The following is a 17229-nucleotide window of genomic DNA, read 5'->3' as shown; positions in this document are numbered from 1 at the left end:
GTACGCTTTATGGCCACCTCTCCTAGCACACACAAATACTTGTACACAGTTAACATCATACTTTCAAAAGCAAACTCTGGCTAGCACAGGAAAAATCCTTTGACAAGAGAAAGGCTAAATGGATACAATAATGATGATTAGATCATACTTACACATATCTTCCAAGAGATTTCTATACTTCTTTTTTATTCTGAAGCAATAGACATTATGGGATTCCAAGAAACTGAGCCTTCATAACCCAAGTAACAATAGCCATTGTAAAATACTATATAGGTAATCACTAGTGTTTCCAGTTAGGGTTAGTTTTGTATATGTTCTCATGGTACAGAGAATTTAAAATTAAACTTTGTGCTTAAACTAGAATCACACCAAAGTACTGAATGCAAATATTCTGTTAAAGCCAAAAGACCATATAACATTGAAAAGAAGTTAGGGCGAAAAATAGCTACGTTAAGAACTGACAGACCTCTAAGTAAGTAAAAGATGCCACTTATAAACATTGAGAGGCGTTAATTCCATTTTAGTTCATATTTAAACAATGTCCAATTATGAGATAAAATGGAATGGCTTTTAATATTACCCAGAAAATCATATAAAATAGCAACATACTATAGAAGGAAATTAAATATATTCAACTAAATAGTAAGCCAACTCATATGAGAGTTAGAAGTTCTTAAACATGAATTCTAACTACAGAGCAGACAGCTTCTATCTGAACTCATCCCTCTACTCCTTTAATGTTCCCTTCAATCATGGTGATGAGACCTTTTCCGAATTCCCAGGAAGATGAAGGTTTTCAAAATTACCCCAGGTGGACAGATATCATATGAATTATTAATAAGTAAATAAAATGTTAGGGTTGTCCACAATTTTAGAAAGGCTACTAAAACAACTCTTTCTTTTCACAAAAAGCATAGAGATTCTAAGACTAGTTTTACAATCTGCTGGAATATAGTAGAACTTTGTGCAAAGACTAATCAGAATGTAACTACATGTGCTACTATTTTTACCTACAGATTAAATGTGCAAACATATGTAACTTTAGCCTCATTCATTTCTCTTCAGATCTCCTAAAAACAACATTGGCAGCACCCACAAATGACATATTTTACATTTATTCTTTGTTGGATTTAAAATAAAGAAAATTCTGTTTAATACATTTCAAGCAAGTTAGCTTCTATTTCCCACACCTACAACACTAGTCCACGCCCTGGCACCGCCTTTACTACCTTTTGTGGAAGTTAATATATATCTTTGATTTTTAATTTATATAGAATTTAATCTCCATTTGTACTATGAGCTAACACAATGACTTTGAGCAAATCTTTGTATCAAAATAGTTATGAAAATATTCTCATCTATTTCAGCTATTTTAAAAATGTTACATTATATGCAAGATATTAAAGATAGTAGGTTTCAAAGAAAAAATCAGGAAAATTTTAGCAAGCGAAATGTTTTCTAAGAATGGGGTTCTAAAAAACTAAAAAGAATGCATCAAATACTGCACTTCAGCCACTGGAAAAACAAATCATTTTACATTTAGATGAAATAAAATTACATGCATTTTTTCTCAATAGCAACCACAGCTAGATATTATATATTTCCCAACAATCAAGTCATTTTTTGTAATCTTTGTTAGTTCTAACTTGATTATCAAATAATTTTTATTTTTACACTATTACAGAAGTGCATTTCTCTAGGTTTCCAAAACCACCTTATTCAACCTTCCCCATCTGTCACCATCTGCTTCTTTTTAGCATGTACTTTTTGTGTGATCACATAAGCATGTGAAAAATAACTAACATTCAGATGATTATCTGCTGGTACATTTGAGGACTGGGCATAATAAAAGTGAACTGCCAAAACGCACTTAACACTTTTAATTTTGTTGGGTCTTGCATGTAAGCTACATTTGATTTTCAAACTGTTTTACAGTTGGAAAGTTGATCAGGTACTGCTAACTCAAGAGCAAAGCTGAGACTCTAAATAATTAGCACTGCATAAAATGGTTTGGATTCAATAGGAGCCAAATCAAATAATAAAATTTAACAGTAAGAGTTTATATGTGATTTCTAATTTCTTTTATAATTTCTAGGTGTGAAAATACAGCACAGATTATAAAAGCAAAATCCCCTCAAGACATCATATGGTCCATAATTTACTATAAGTTTATTTCCTTCTAATGTACAAAAGAGCAAAAGTACATTCATTGAAAACTATACATACAAATGCAGTTTTCAGGATGTAGCACACTAAATGCATAGTGCATAGGCCAGCTAGAACTGAACCACTGTAACCTGTTACAAACACAAAACAAAACAAAAACTAGCCTTTTCTACAGTAACAGTATTGTTAAATGCTTCCCAAGTTGGAAAACTGCATTGTAAGCTGCATTCTTCATCAAAAGAGATAAGAGAACAAATAACTTAAAAATATTCTTTTTTCAACAAATGGCATATTTATACTGTTTTATGTTTTCCTAATTTGCCATAAGAAACAAATTAAGTTCACTTAAAACTTAAGTTTATTTTAAAACCTGCCATGTATCTGACATTGGACATTTAATAAACTGGTTTTAAACTGATTTCTAACACTCTTTGTGAAGTATCTTCAAAATACCCTTCACCTGTCTTTATACCAGATTAAAACAACGTAAAAGGTGAAGGAACACTATTGTTAGATGAAGTATAGGTTGCAGCAAGATTCCTACATAATGTGTAAACAAATCTTCTGTAAAGACAGAAGGGAAAATGTTGACAGTGAGTCATTCACAAGAGAAGCAGTAGTCAAGAATGTATTACAGATTTGATACACAACTACTACTTCTAGTACTGTCACAAAAAGCCCAGCATTAATAATGGTAATGTACTAGAAATTTCAAGGTCCAAAAAAAGTGAGAGACACCATCCGAGGTAAAGGAAGAGGCTGGCTTCAGCTCCTGCCAATCCCTCCCTAACACTGACCATGTAAATCTGATCACAGTATCGCCTTGCTCTCAATTCACAAGTGATTTTCCCTAGCCCACAGGATCAAATCTAAAACTCTGTTACATTTCAATCCCTATCTATGTGTCCAGCCTCCTCTCTTCTTGCTTCCCCTTATCCACTGCCGGACCCTCCCTGCAGGCTTAGGCACTTTTCCTTTTCCTTCCACTCCACTGTGTGGAACTAGCAAAGCAGGCATTATCCTGCACAGTAATAACTGTTTTCCAAATCTTATCACCTTATTTAACAGCAAGCCACTTGAGGGCAAAAACATTTTCTACCATCGTTGTATTCCCAGTACCTAATGTAATGCCTGATACTTAATAAATATTCAATAAATAATTCTTTGATGAATGAATGAGTGTCCTTCAGTAAAATGGTCCACGCCAAAGACCAGAATAAAGGAATTAAATTCTTATTTTTTTAAGGGTAAACACAAAGTTTAAAAATGCAATATGTGACACGACATTTAAAATATAAAAGTTACAGTTTCATAAGTTGTTTCAAGATTTCTCATACTCAAATAATAACAACAATAATCACTCTTCCCTATAAAAACATGGTATCTAAATTTGAATTATGAATCAATGTGTATCCACCAAGGATGGGTATATAAACCGTTTTTAAAGACCAGACTTTTGAAGTATTAAAAAAAGGTATACAGAAATGTTTTCTTGTCTTTAAAGAGAAACTGATAATTTTGTGGGAACTATAAACTTTCCATTCAGAAACAAGTGGACTCTTCCTGCATTAAATTCTTAATTTGTTCTTCAGTTGATGACATTGCATAGGAAATATCTTTGTTTCTCAGATCATCTGCTTTTTAAATGAGATGTATTCATCTTCTTCAGAAATAATTTACCCTAATTGTGACACAATTAATTTTGTTATTCTAAATATGGCATATCTTCTTCCATAGCAAATTTATAGCAGGGGTAACTGAACTCCAGAGAAACAAATAATTTTTTGTGACATTTATAAAAACAATTCTATTCTAGAAAATATTTTATTTGAATAAACAAGAAACAGTGTTACTAAAGTTACACCTAATTCAACCACAAAAATAGAGAATTCTAAACTACAAATTTTTAAAGACAGAAAATTATATTTTTGGCAAGCAAATAATAGTAGGAAATTTGTTGTATTTTAAATAGTAGCACTTATTTACAATAACTTAACATTGTTGAAATGTAAATTTAATCCCTAGTTGAAAAGAACTATTAGAATAATAGACCAGCATGAGTTACTTTATGTTTAAGGAATGCTAGTATCATTGGGGATTTATTTTACTTCCTAATTTATTTTGATTACGTTTTCCTGTTGGACATTTACAAAACATTCATTTAAAAATTACGATTATTTTTATTTGTAAGTGGTCTTCAAATTAGGATTTTTTGAGGCCAGGACGTATGTAGTTTAAAAAGTAAAAGTGGGCTTTACGGTCAGACACACTAATTAGAATCTTCATTACACTTCTACCACCTCTTAGTTGTGTACAGATAACATTTAAATATTCTGATCTTATGATCCCTCACCTTTAAAAAATTGTATTTGCTATCTATCATCAAAGATTATTCCAAATGTTAAATGAAATAATAGATGTAATGCACTTACACAGCATGTGGCACATAGTAGATGCTCATTAAATAGTTACCCTCACACATCAAATATTAACACCTCCCTATTTGCCTATAGCCACAATAACTGTATTGGAGTTTGAGGGGAAATGGAGCACCAGCTGCTCTCTTTGGAAAGCTCTTCCCTTTTACCTTTGCAATAGGTACCATCACTTTCCATCAACCATCACTTTCCCTGAACATAGTATCTGTGAAAGATGTTATTTTTCAAAGATGGCTGTGGCAGTATCTCCCATCTCACATGCTCTTCTATAATGTAAAGGTGTGGTCTCTATCCTACCACTTAAACCTGTGCAAGCTTACAACTGCTTCAGGGAGTAAGGGTATGACAGAAATGATGTTGTGTGACTTCTGAAAATAGGCCATAAAAGGAGATGCATAAACAAATGTTCATAGCAGCAGCATTATTCATAGTTAGCCAAAAAATGGATGCAACCCAATGTACATCAGCTGCTGAACAAATAAACAAAATGTGGTATATCCATATAATGGAATATTATCCAGCCATAAAAAGGAATGAAATAAGTATAACATGCTAAAACAGGGAGGAACACTGAATTTTATGCTAAGTGAAAGAAGCCAGTCACAGAAGACTCCATACTGTATGATTCCATTTGTATGAAATGTCTACAATAGGTAAATCTATAAAGACAAAAAGCAGATCAGTGGTTGCCTGTGGGGGAAGGAAGAATGAGGAGCTAACAGGTATGGGGTTTCTTGCTGGAGTGATGAAAATATTCTGGAATTGGACAGCGATGATAGTTGTACAACTCTGTGAACATACTAAAAATCACCAAAGTGTGTATTTTAAAAGAGTAAGTTTTATGGCATATGAATTGTACTCCAGTTATAAAAATATCTGTGAAATCAAGTTTTTAAAAAGTTAATAGTCTTGATGGTTTACTAGGTGGAAACAAAGGCACCATGCAGCTTCTGACGTGTTCCCTAGGACATTTGCTTTTAGGGCTCAGAGCCAAAGTCGTCTGACTGCATTGAAATTGTCATTATGAGGAAGTCCAGACCCATGGAGAGAAGGGCTACATATAAGTGCTCCTGCCAACAGCCCAAATAAGGTACCAGTGGACAGCCAGCAGAACTGTCAGACATGTGAGTGAAGATGCTTCCTGATGATTCCAGTCTCCAGCCATAGAATCATGCTCTCACTGTAAAGTCTTTCAAGCTGAGACCTCATACATAGTGGAGCATCAACTAGCTATCCTTGCTGTGCCCATCTGCATTCCTGATTCAGAAAATCCATTATTTTATATAAAATGGTTGTTTTCCACTGCTAAGTATTAGGGTGGTTTGTTACACAGCATTAGTAACTGGAACACCATCTACAACAGCCACACCACACCCTCACATTTAATCTTGCTTTTTTGTTTGTTTATGAAACTTAAGACATTATGTTATTTATTTATTTTTATTCTGTCTCCCTCCACTGAAAGTTAAGTTCCCTGAGACTAGGATCCTTTTCTGTCTTGCGCCTGTAACCACATCATCCAGAAAAGTACCTGATATACAGCAGATACACAATAAATATTTGATGAATAAACAAATTAATAAATTATTGTGGAACCCTTAGCATAGGGAAGTTATCAGTTTGGAGCTTCCTCTGACATGAATTCCAAAATGTAGCTACTGTCATTTCAATAATTTTCCCAATAAAATAATTTTAAATAAACCCACAATACTATAAATTAAAAATCACTGTTGTTTCTAAGGAAAGTCCAAGATGGTTTATAAATATAAATACTCTTGCTGAAACCAATTATTCTATTTTAATAAATGAATCAAAATGGGTACAGCCAAGATAAAATGGATATGGCCAAGAAATAAAAATTGATTTAACTGACTATAGCTAGTACCTTTGTGCTTATAGTTTATAAAATTTAATTTCAGTATATTCTTGATCCTACAATACCCCATTATAACAAATTAAGAGCCAAAAAATTTTGATTCCGGTTGAAATATAGATAAAAGTAGTAGGTACTACAGTTAATTTTTAATGCTTAAATGGTTTACTTTGCAAAACCTTCTGTCAGTGTTACTTTCCTATTAACGGAAGCGAAGCCTACCTCTGGTGCCAGATATTCTGGAGTGCCACAGAACGTCTTCATAGTGGCTGCATCTGTGATCCCTTCTTTGCAAAGTCCAAAATCTGTAATTTTTATGTGGCCATCTTTGTCCAGCATTAGATTCTCCAACTGTGTATTAAGAAAAATGACATAATTTGTTCTATAGTCTTCAACAACACGAAAATACCATTTTGAAAAACTACTGAATGTTGAGTAAGGTATTTTGGAAATGGGACACAGTTGTAGCTAATAGAACGTTCAGTACTTACAAACTCTGTTGCTTCACGTGTAAAAAGAAACATGTTTTATCAAATACTTCACGATGATAAAATTATCTATTTTTAAACCGATGGGAATGAGTGATATAGCTTTAAGAGCCATTATTTTGTAAGTTCTGAAATTAAAGCCTAATCAACTTTTCAAAGCAAACATCAATCCTCTTTTTTTAAAAAAGAAAATGTGATCTAAACAATCCCAAAGAGATGAGCATCTTCTTCTAGATATATACAGATGGTTTTCAACAATTTCTCCTGGGAATCTATTGCTATTATAAAATATTCACTTACAGAAATGTTTTTTGGTGGTGCTTGTAAATCAAACCTAAATCTTATTTTGTAAGGTAAGGCGATATCCTCTTTTGCAGTTCTTTGTAATAAAGAAATACCAACCCTTTTAAACATAAAAAGAAAAAGAATATCAAAGTCAAACATTCAACAGTTAATAAAAATATATAGCATAAATGTTATAAAGTTGGACCCTCTTTGAACCCATTAATTCAAAACACCAAAGAAAATCTTAAAGATTTAACCAAGTAACAGGATCATGTGCCGCAAGTGGAAAACTATGAAATGTAAGAGAGGAGGAATTTGTGCAAAGCCAACACAATTAGAAATAACAATGTAACCAGCCAGTTCCCCTAGAGCTAATTTGAACCTAAGATTATGATTATCATCAAACAAAGATACAGGTGAGTTCTGAGTTGTGATCATACAGCCTTATGTATTCAGGGCCCATCAAACTTTGCCTAGTCATGTAGACACAACCTAAAGGTATTTCTTCTGTCATACTGAAAAAATATACAAAATGTGAAAAGTATATTAACAGGATAAATGATAGTTAACTTTTATTTAAGGAATAGATTCTTATTCTACTCCTTAATGTGATGACATTTGAAAGAATGTACCTGGACTTTGAAGTTAATATCAAATTTAAAACAGATCTCCACTTAAGAACATAAACATATCAGTCACATAAAATATGTTATCATACTCTCTGCCATATTGTCAAATGTCTTATAAACCAGACACTAAATACAGTTAGGCAAGTTGTGTTCACTGAAGCAAAGATCAGAACAGACAAAAGTCCTTTTTTATAGTACTTCAATGTGCCATCTAACTAAACCAAACACTTGATATACATTTCATGTATAGCATATCTCACAGAGGTAAGTCTGGCTTCAATTTTTTTCTACAGAAAGCTGAATGAACCCATAAAATATACTGCTGAACCTTTAAAGAAAAAATTTTCCTTTTTGAGACAGAGTCTCACTCTGCCACCCAAACTGGAGTGCAGTGGTGCAATCACAGCTCACCACAACCTCTGCCTCCGAGGCTCAAGCCACCTCAGCCTCCTGAATGGCTGGGAACACGGGCACGTGCCACCATGCCTGGCTAATTTCTTAATTTTTTATTGTGACAAGGTCTCACTTTGCTGCCCAAGTTGGTCTTGACCTCCTGGGTTCAAGCAATCCACCCACCTCAGCCGCTCAAAGTTCTGGGATTACAGGCATGAGCCACCATGCCCGACCAAATTAAAATTTTTTATTTTATCCAAACTGTTATTTTGCATCTTCCTGTTTCTCTACCAGCCAGAACCTAGAAACCAAGCCCAATTTGCACAAATGACAATAAGTCTCGCATATTGAAACTAATCAGAAACATCAAGAGTCTTCAACTCTCCTATTTTCTCTTTCTGCCTTGGTCTGTCTCATCTCAGCCTCTGGTTTCTCTCTTTTTTCCACCTCTTTCAAATAACCTCTCTTCTTCCTCCCTCCCACTTTGCCATAATGAGAAACGTTAAGTATATACTAAAGCTTCTGTTGTTTTACTGAATAAAAATGTCTATGCCCTGTTATTTTTAAAAATATGTTTAATATATAAATATAATATATAAAATGCTGAAGATCTTTAGTGAATACTCTTTTACTAATTTAATACATTAACAATTCTTGTAAAAATTCCAAATAATACATAATATTGAACAAAATGTGAATGTACTTTTTACAGCATTCCATTCCCATCTAGTTTGGTGTGTAATGTGCCAATACTCCGCACATGCTTTGTATGCACCGGAAAGTCTTCATGGAAACATGACAGACAGGATGCACTATTTCTCCACATTTTGACAAAGCTATTTTTGAAGTGGCTAGATACAGAAAAACCAAAATGTATAAACACTGCTTTTTAAAACCAAGCTCTGTGTGTGTGTATGTGTGTGTAAAATTCTGACTTGCACCTAATTCTGTAACCTCGTATCTCATCTCTGAGCCTCAGATCATGGTTGTGAGAAGAAGAATGAAATGAGATGCAAGGATAGGTTTGGGTAAGGAATAGGCTGAGGGTGACCAACTCCCAGTTTGCCCAGAACTGAGGGGTTTCTCAGAATGCAGGACGTGTAAGTGCTATAACTGGGCGGTCCTGGGCAAACCAAGACAGCTGGTTACCCTACTTGTTTTATAAATTAGCTTTTTTAAAAATTACAATGATATAGTAAGAAATTAAGAGAAGCCTAAGGGATGATTGAGAGAGATGGGGTAAGGGTCATAGCCATGGGGAATGGTAGCATACTGCCTGGGAGGCAGTAGAGAGCAAAATGGATAAGACTATGGGTTCAAGTCAGAGGGTTCATATTAAAATTTGAGCTTTATCCCTTATTCACTGTGTGACCTTGGGCATATTATTAATTTCGATGTGCTTCAATTTCATCTATAAAACAAAAGTAAATAACAGTAACAATCCAATGTGACATTTTTGAGAATTAAATAAGATGCTAAATGCAAACTTAACATACCATAAGAATTGAATAAATGAACTCATCTTTTCTTAAAACATGAAGAGTTTAATGGCTTATTTGTAAATTGTCATGATGTGGGCTCTTCTAAACAACACTGTATTTTAAAGAAAAGAACAAAGTTCAAGAGTGGAACCCCATAAAACATTTCTGTTGGCTCAATGACTGCATTAAAAATACTTTTCAATATGCAATAATTTATTTTAAGTAACAAAACACAGGCTAGGCACTGTGGCTCATGCCTGTAATCCCAACAATTTGAGAGGCTGAGGCAGGCAGATCGCTTGAGCTCAGGAGTTCGAGACCAGCCTGGGCAACATGGTGAAACCCTGTCTCTACCAATAATCCAAAAAATTAGCTGTGCGTGGTGAATGCGCTTGTGGTGCCAGCTACTCTGGAGGCTGAAGCAGGAGGGTTACTTGAGCCTGAGGTGTGTGGGGAGGTTGTAATATGCAGAGATGGTGCCACTGCACTCCAGCCTGGGTGACAGAGTGAAATCCTGTCTCAAAAAAACAGAACACAAATATTTTATCATTTTCTTATTTTTGAGACAGGGTCTCGCTCTGTTGCCTAGGCTGGAGTACAGTGGCACAATCACAGCTCACTGCAGCCTCAACCTCCCAGGCTCAATTGATCCTCCCACCTCAGCCTCCTAAGTACACAGGCACGCACCACTACCACGCCCTGCTAGTTTTTGTTTGTTTCTTCCTTTTTTTTTTCTTTAAGAGATAGTATTTTGCCATGTTGCCCAGGCTGGTCCCGAACTCCTGAGTTCAAACAGTCCTCCCACCTCTGCCTCCCAAAGTGCTGGGATTACAAGCTTGAGCTACTGTGCCCAGCCTCATAATTTCCTAGTTATTTTGAAGTAGTGTCCACATTCTTCTATCAATTACTTTGTCTTCTCTCACCATGCTAAAATGTCGTTTTGCTGAGCATGAATGACTAAAACTTGTCCACCAAAATATTAGCTTAAAAAATAATATCCCCAAATCTAATCTTGTATAAAGATAAATCAGGAGATAATAAAATGTCCACTTCTTTTATACAATACATGATAATTTTACTCAGGATGCATTAACAGAGTTTCTGTAAAATACAAGAACCATTAGTAGGGTGATTTGTAAACCTGCAGAATGCACAGAAACACCTGTAAGTCCTTCCAAAGCATATCAATGGCCTAGATATATCAATAACATCTGGAAATCACTGTCTTGGTTCATTTAACACTAACATAATGTAAGTAGTATTTACATTGTTTACAGTAGTCATACATTTTTAGGAATCTTTCTACTGTGTAAAGGAGGAAGAAACATATTTACAAATGATCTTTCTTTAGTCTTCTCTTCTAAATCACTTTCCTTCTTCCCTTTGTTAGCCACACAATATGTAATGCATATTGTCACTGACTGCTTAGGTACTCTAAATTTATGAAACTTTACATGCATCTGTTTGATATTCACAGCCAATCTTAGTTTCCAAGATAGAGAGTAGGGCAGCATGCTTATGCTTAATGGATGCATCCACTAACAAAAGTAGTGATGAAGTCAAATACGAAGTCATAAGAAACAAGATTGTATATTAAAAATCTAAGTAATGCTTACTATTTCTATCAGAGGGTTGTTATCTAAAAGGTCATGCTTTTGAGGAGAGAGAAAAAAAAAAAAACTAGACATAATATGTCATAGAATTTCCATCAAAAAAAAGGCAACATTTTTTGCCCAGTTGAAGTGGACAGGCATTACTTGACAGAGGGTCTTGATTCAGTGTGTATATGAAGAAATGGTAGATTTTAAAATCTTTTTTCCTGTGCTTAGTGGGCACAAAATTGTAACAAAAATTACTATGTTTCCTCCTGTTCTTGCTGATGGCTAGCATAAAATTAAACTTTAAAAATCCTAGCTGTCTTTAATACAATGCTTTCCAACCTTTTACATTTCACAGTAAAATAACAATTGAAAATTGTGGGGCATACCAGATTCACTGGAAAAGATGCTTGAAACCAGAACTCACTGGCCTGGAAGCTTCTCTGAACACTTTGCAGGCCGAGGCATGGTTGTAACCTGTTTATTGCACCCAGTCTGAGAAGCTATGCTTGAATGTAGGCCAGACTAAATATTTGAAAGTTTAAAAACACCATATATATGGTATCATTTTAATTAAATGACTGACATTGTGATTAAACAAAGGAATGAAAATAGCAGTTCCTAAGGGCTCCGATGACTACTGCAGCAATAGCAATAAACAATTCCTGTCACTCACTCATAACACCACATTTTTGCCCACATACATCAAACTCAGTTTTAGGCACCAAGACTCACTCAGGCCCAAGAAGGTAGTAAGGAACTCCTACTCTGCACGTTGCAGGTTTAAGTTTATGGGCATCCAGTGCCACAATGTCACAAGCTGACCTGCAGAAACTGAATGACCATGGAATGAGGAAGCAGTGCTGAAATTCCAAAAGAAAAACGTTTCTTCACTTCAGCCGCTTAATCCAGGAAAGGACTCATCATGTAAAGAGACCCCAAATAGGTTGCCAGGCTATTTACAAATTTATTACGAATAAGGAACATAGTCCGATACCAGTACAATTTGATTTTAGAAGTGGAAGGAATGAAGAGCAGTGGCTTAAGATTTCTATATGGGGGAAATCCAGTGACCATCTGGTTAGAAGTGGGAGCTGGGGAAAGTGTCTTGAGACTCAGCAAGGAAAGCAAGCATGCTTTCCCCACCCAAACTGCATTTATTTGAGGTGAACATCAGGGAGCTGATGAGGACGAGGAGGGCTATGATAAAACTGTCTGAAGCCACCCCTTCATGCCATTACTGAGTGTTAGAAAGTATCTAAATTTATTTGGTGCTTTCTCATATTAATACTGTAAATGGTTATCTTTTCTCACATTAGGTGGAAAACAAGATTAGATGTTCTACAAATAGGAAATAGCAACAACTTATGTATTATTTTCTCCCATAAACTAGCAAGAAATTAATTCTTAATGAATTCCAATATAGTTATATTCACCTTTGCAAATGTCCCTGTTCAGCCTACGCTGTGCTTAGATGGCCACGGTCATTGGTTGTATTTGTAAAATAAGAGCTAAGCAGAAAAGAAGATTTTAACATATAATTTGCACTACTGAAGAAGTCTTTGAAGAGATTTCTTCGAATTTTTGGGCAATCATGAAGCAACAGCAGTTTTCCTTAAGTAATCACAAGGAATTTGGGTCCTTAATAAAAATAAAACTTCATTACATGATGTATATTGACAAATTAAATGAACTTACTTTCTAAAGTACAACAAAGGTTTCAACAATTTTTCTGTTGCTATAAACACCAATTTATTAGGAAACTGGAACTGATAAAAATATCTTAAGTTAACCTGCACATAAAAGGCGGCTCTGCCTCCAATGTGAATGAGACAGCGGCAAACGGGTATGGATTTACTTGAGAAGTGCTGCTACTGTAGGCATAGCAATTGGATTTGCATTTGAACAAAGTCAAACTTATTAGTAATGAGAACAGAGACAAATCTGAGACTGATCAAAGTGGGCACCTAAATCAGTTCATGATAATGTTCTTTAATACATCTGGTATAAATACATTTGAAACACTCATTCTCTTACCTTCTGCAGTTTAATTTGAAGTTTAGGCTTACAAAGATTTCCCAAAGTTAATCCAATGCATCCCCCCTCTATAATTTCATTTCAACTCTACAAGTCAGAATGATATAGTGACAAGAACATTCAATAAGGAGCTAGGATTCATGAGTTCCAAAAATCCTGACTGCTATCAACTTAGGTCATTACTTTTAGTAAGTCATATACTAGGCTTCTAGGTTTGAAGGAGATCACCTATAAATTAAAGAACAGCTCGAAATTTCTGTGATCTTACCTAAAATATGTCATTGTATTATAAATAATCCTGTTACTATGGATATAAATAACATTCGTGTAAGTTTTGGATGTTTGATTTCTCATGTTGCATGGATGTTTCTAGGTGTACCTTCACAGTTTCTGTCCTACGCTAAATATATACTTAGATCTTTAAGTTAAGGCTATATTTTTTAAGAAATAAACTCAGGGAGCAGAGACCACTTAATTGTCTAGTAAACTTGGTGAACTGTGCATGTGGTAACTAATTGACTGATATTCATATATAAAGTAGGTACTTTATATTGCAGTTTGACAAATTTAGTCTAATTCCATCATCAGAAAGAATGGGGCAGTGGAACTCACTTAATGAGCTTCAATATACCAATATGTTGGCTGGGGATGGTGGCTCATGCCTGTAATCCCAGCACTTTGGAAGGTCGAGGCAGGCAGGTCACGAGGTCAGGAGATCGAGGCTATCCTGGCCAACTCCGTGAAACCCTGTCTCTACTAAAAATACAAAAATTAGCTGGGCGTGGTGGCACATGCCTGTAATCCCAGCTACTCAGGAGGCTGAGGCAGGAGAATCGCCAGAACCAGGGAGTTGGAGGTTGCAGTGAGCCAAGATGGCACCACTGCAATCCAGCCTGGCGACAGAGCGAGACTCCATCTCAAAACACACACACACACCGCCCCCCCAATATGTTGATTCATTTGATGAGAAATGATTAAAGAAGAAATACTGACCAAGACCATAATCAATTCTGCAATCAAATGAACATTCTTTTCTTTAGCAGTCTTTAAGCTAATAATTCAATCTTCTGAATTTAAGCTTTCTGGATGTTACCTATTACTTCAAAATTGTTCTAATTTCCTTAAATCTAAGCCTCCATGTTTCTATCCTTCCCCTTTTCACCCCTACAAATAGGATTCATAAAACATGTAGTGGGAATGCGAGAAGTGGACTCAGGAAGAGCAGAACTAACTACTTCTAAGTATATTTGGAAAGTTAACACATTTTGTCATGCCACATAACTAATTCCTTTAAAGAAATTGATATTTAAGACATTTAGACAGTATAGGATTATCTGGCCATGCAGATACATGAATGCTGAATTCTGCCACATTTCCTAGTTATAAAAAGATTCAGGCTAAATACAATCGAACTATTAATTTGTATTAATCTTTAGCCCATTTTGGCACTTAAACAGTTGGTCATCTCTGATCTAGGTGTTTTATAGGTACATAGTTCAGTTTTTCCAACATACAACATCTTATAGCTTCTATACACCTCATTTCAAACAAAACAGAATTTCATAAAAGCCTCATGCAACTTCTGTTTCTACCAATCATTATGTTACATGAAATAGTATTTGATCAATAAGGCAATTCTGTGTCAAATTTTATACACAATTTGCTTCTTACAAAAGTAAGACTGTAACATCTAGAATTTATTCAAAATGTGTCGTGGTACAAATTCCTTTAATGTCGCCAACCTAATTCATAACACTGTCATGAGAATCACTATTACCTCGTATGAGTTACTCCAGGGATCAACAAATGACAACCTGTGGACTAAATTGAGCCCGTCGCCTATTTTGTTTACTGGAATATAGCCAAACATATTCATTTACATACTATCTGAGGCTGCTTTTACCCTACAATGATGGAGTTGAGTAGTTTACAAAAGAGACTATACGAACAGCAAAGCCTAAATTATTTTATCTGCCCTTTACAGAGTTTGCCAATCCTGAGCTATCCTAAGGGTCTCATCATAATGGAACTTAGAGCAGTCAAGACACTATTACCAACAGAACAAATAAAGTGCTTTCATAAATAAAACACGAGGCACATTAATAAATGGTTATTATATTAAAATGCTTCAGGTATTTAAAACCACCCAAAGTTAATGCTAAAATCAAAATGAATATGTTCCTTCCAATAGTCTTACTACCTTTCTTCATAAAACATTTCTGTAAACATAATAAAACTTGTTTTAAATGTAACTTGTGAAGTTATTTGACTTAATCACGTTTAACATTTTTATTTGATCCAAGCAGTCGAGCAGAAATTACTTTGCAAATCAAAAACTCACACATAAATCAACTACATACATGTTAGTGAATAAAATTTCCTTCAAATGTAGTGAACTAAATTTTTAAACATAGTGCTTTTTTCCCAACTAAATCTGCTTTTCTCAAAACTGTATAACGTAGTAATTACTTTATGTTTGTCCCTATAGTCTCTGCAAAAACAAATTTTGATTACTTTTTTTTTGTTGTTGTTGTTTACCTTGAGATCACGGTACACAATCTTTCCGGAATGTAGATAGTCCAAGGCAGAGACAATTTCTGCACCATAGAAACGTGTGCGGTCCTCAGAGAACACCCGCTCTCTCGACAAATGGAAAAACAGCTGCAGGGTAAACAGCAGGGACAGGATTGTAATAATTACTGATTTAGTGGGGGAAATTAACACAAACATAAAACACCTCTCATCACCATATTGTGATGATAGATAGTGTACTCTCAGTGGACACTGAGCACTCTTAGACAGCAGCTGGCTTATCTTTTCCAGGTTTCCAAGGGGAAACTGCGAGCTGTTAAATCAGCGTTTTAATCAATATACCAATCTTGTTTAAGGCATTCTGCTTGCTACCCATTTAACCTTCAGTTACCAGAGGAAAAAAGTATGCATCATCAGATTGCAATTTCCCCCTCACTATACTGTTGCTTCACTCTTCAAGGAGTAGGTATTGAGACATTACTAAAATAAATGAACACAAGCATAGATATATTTTCTACTTAATTATTTGATTTCAAAGACAAGACTGTCAATTTGCTGAAACTGATTTACGCAAACTTGTTATATTCTACAATTTTTGATTAATCGTGATATCTCTAGAAATATTTTCAAAGTCAAAGTCAAATTATTATTGAAAATAGAAAATGTCAATAATTTGACATTTTCTATGCTGAGAAACTTTAAGGTTTTACGTTTTTAATTTATTTTAGTAATGCCCAAAATGAACTGAGAAACATCCATTATTCCCATTGCAGTTCTCAATGTATATTCTATTTTCAATAATAATTAGCTACAATGCCAGTCCTTTCTCATATAATCACTTAAAAGTATAAGCCCATCTATTTCCTAGTCAACTTCTTAAAACATATACCATTCGATAGTCAACAAACATTCACTGGGTGTTTACTGTGACCAAGCACCCAGCTCTCCAATAGGCCACTTCTTCATTAAAGAGACTACAAATATTATCTCTCAACTGGACAACATACATGAAGAAAGAGCAGGTTTCAGGCACTGTGAATTGACTATCAATCTTTGTTGTTGAAACATGCTTAGAACAATGAAAGATTGTTCACAGTGCTGAGTATATTGCCAGGTATCATGGTTATTAATAGATACACAATACATGTGTGTGAAAAAATGAACCAATCAGCCAATGTATCCTTGGCTGCAAGATCAGCAATTATTCCCTTACATGGATCATTGACTCGTAATGTTTCTACAAAATTGGTGAAAATTATGGTTAACTAAGATTTGTTCTGCACACACCAAAGTCATTATTTCAAGTAAC

General features: G+C 34.8%; 1 protein-coding gene across 7 annotated transcripts in view; it reads right to left on the bottom strand.

Moving 5' to 3' along the window:
- AKT3 (AKT serine/threonine kinase 3) overlaps positions 1-17229 on the bottom strand; it is a 365144-nt gene that overhangs the window by 54063 nt on the left and 293852 nt on the right. For all 7 annotated transcript variants that reach the window (XM_054501224.2, XM_063668069.1, XM_063668092.1 and 4 more), the window contains 2 exons: positions 15927-16049; positions 6700-6828 (listed from right to left, as the gene is read on the bottom strand). In XM_054501224.2, the coding sequence (XP_054357199.1) occupies positions 6700-6828; positions 15927-16049 (252 nt within the window). The remainder of the gene's footprint in view (positions 1-6699; positions 6829-15926; positions 16050-17229) is intronic.

Source organism: Pongo pygmaeus, chromosome 1 (assembly GCF_028885625.2).
Source record: "Pongo pygmaeus isolate AG05252 chromosome 1, NHGRI_mPonPyg2-v2.0_pri, whole genome shotgun sequence".
NCBI classification, from domain to species: Eukaryota; Metazoa; Chordata; class Mammalia; order Primates; family Hominidae; genus Pongo; species Pongo pygmaeus.
The sequence above is the reverse complement of the archived record's forward strand: the minus strand, read 5'-3'. Positions and strand labels throughout refer to the sequence as shown.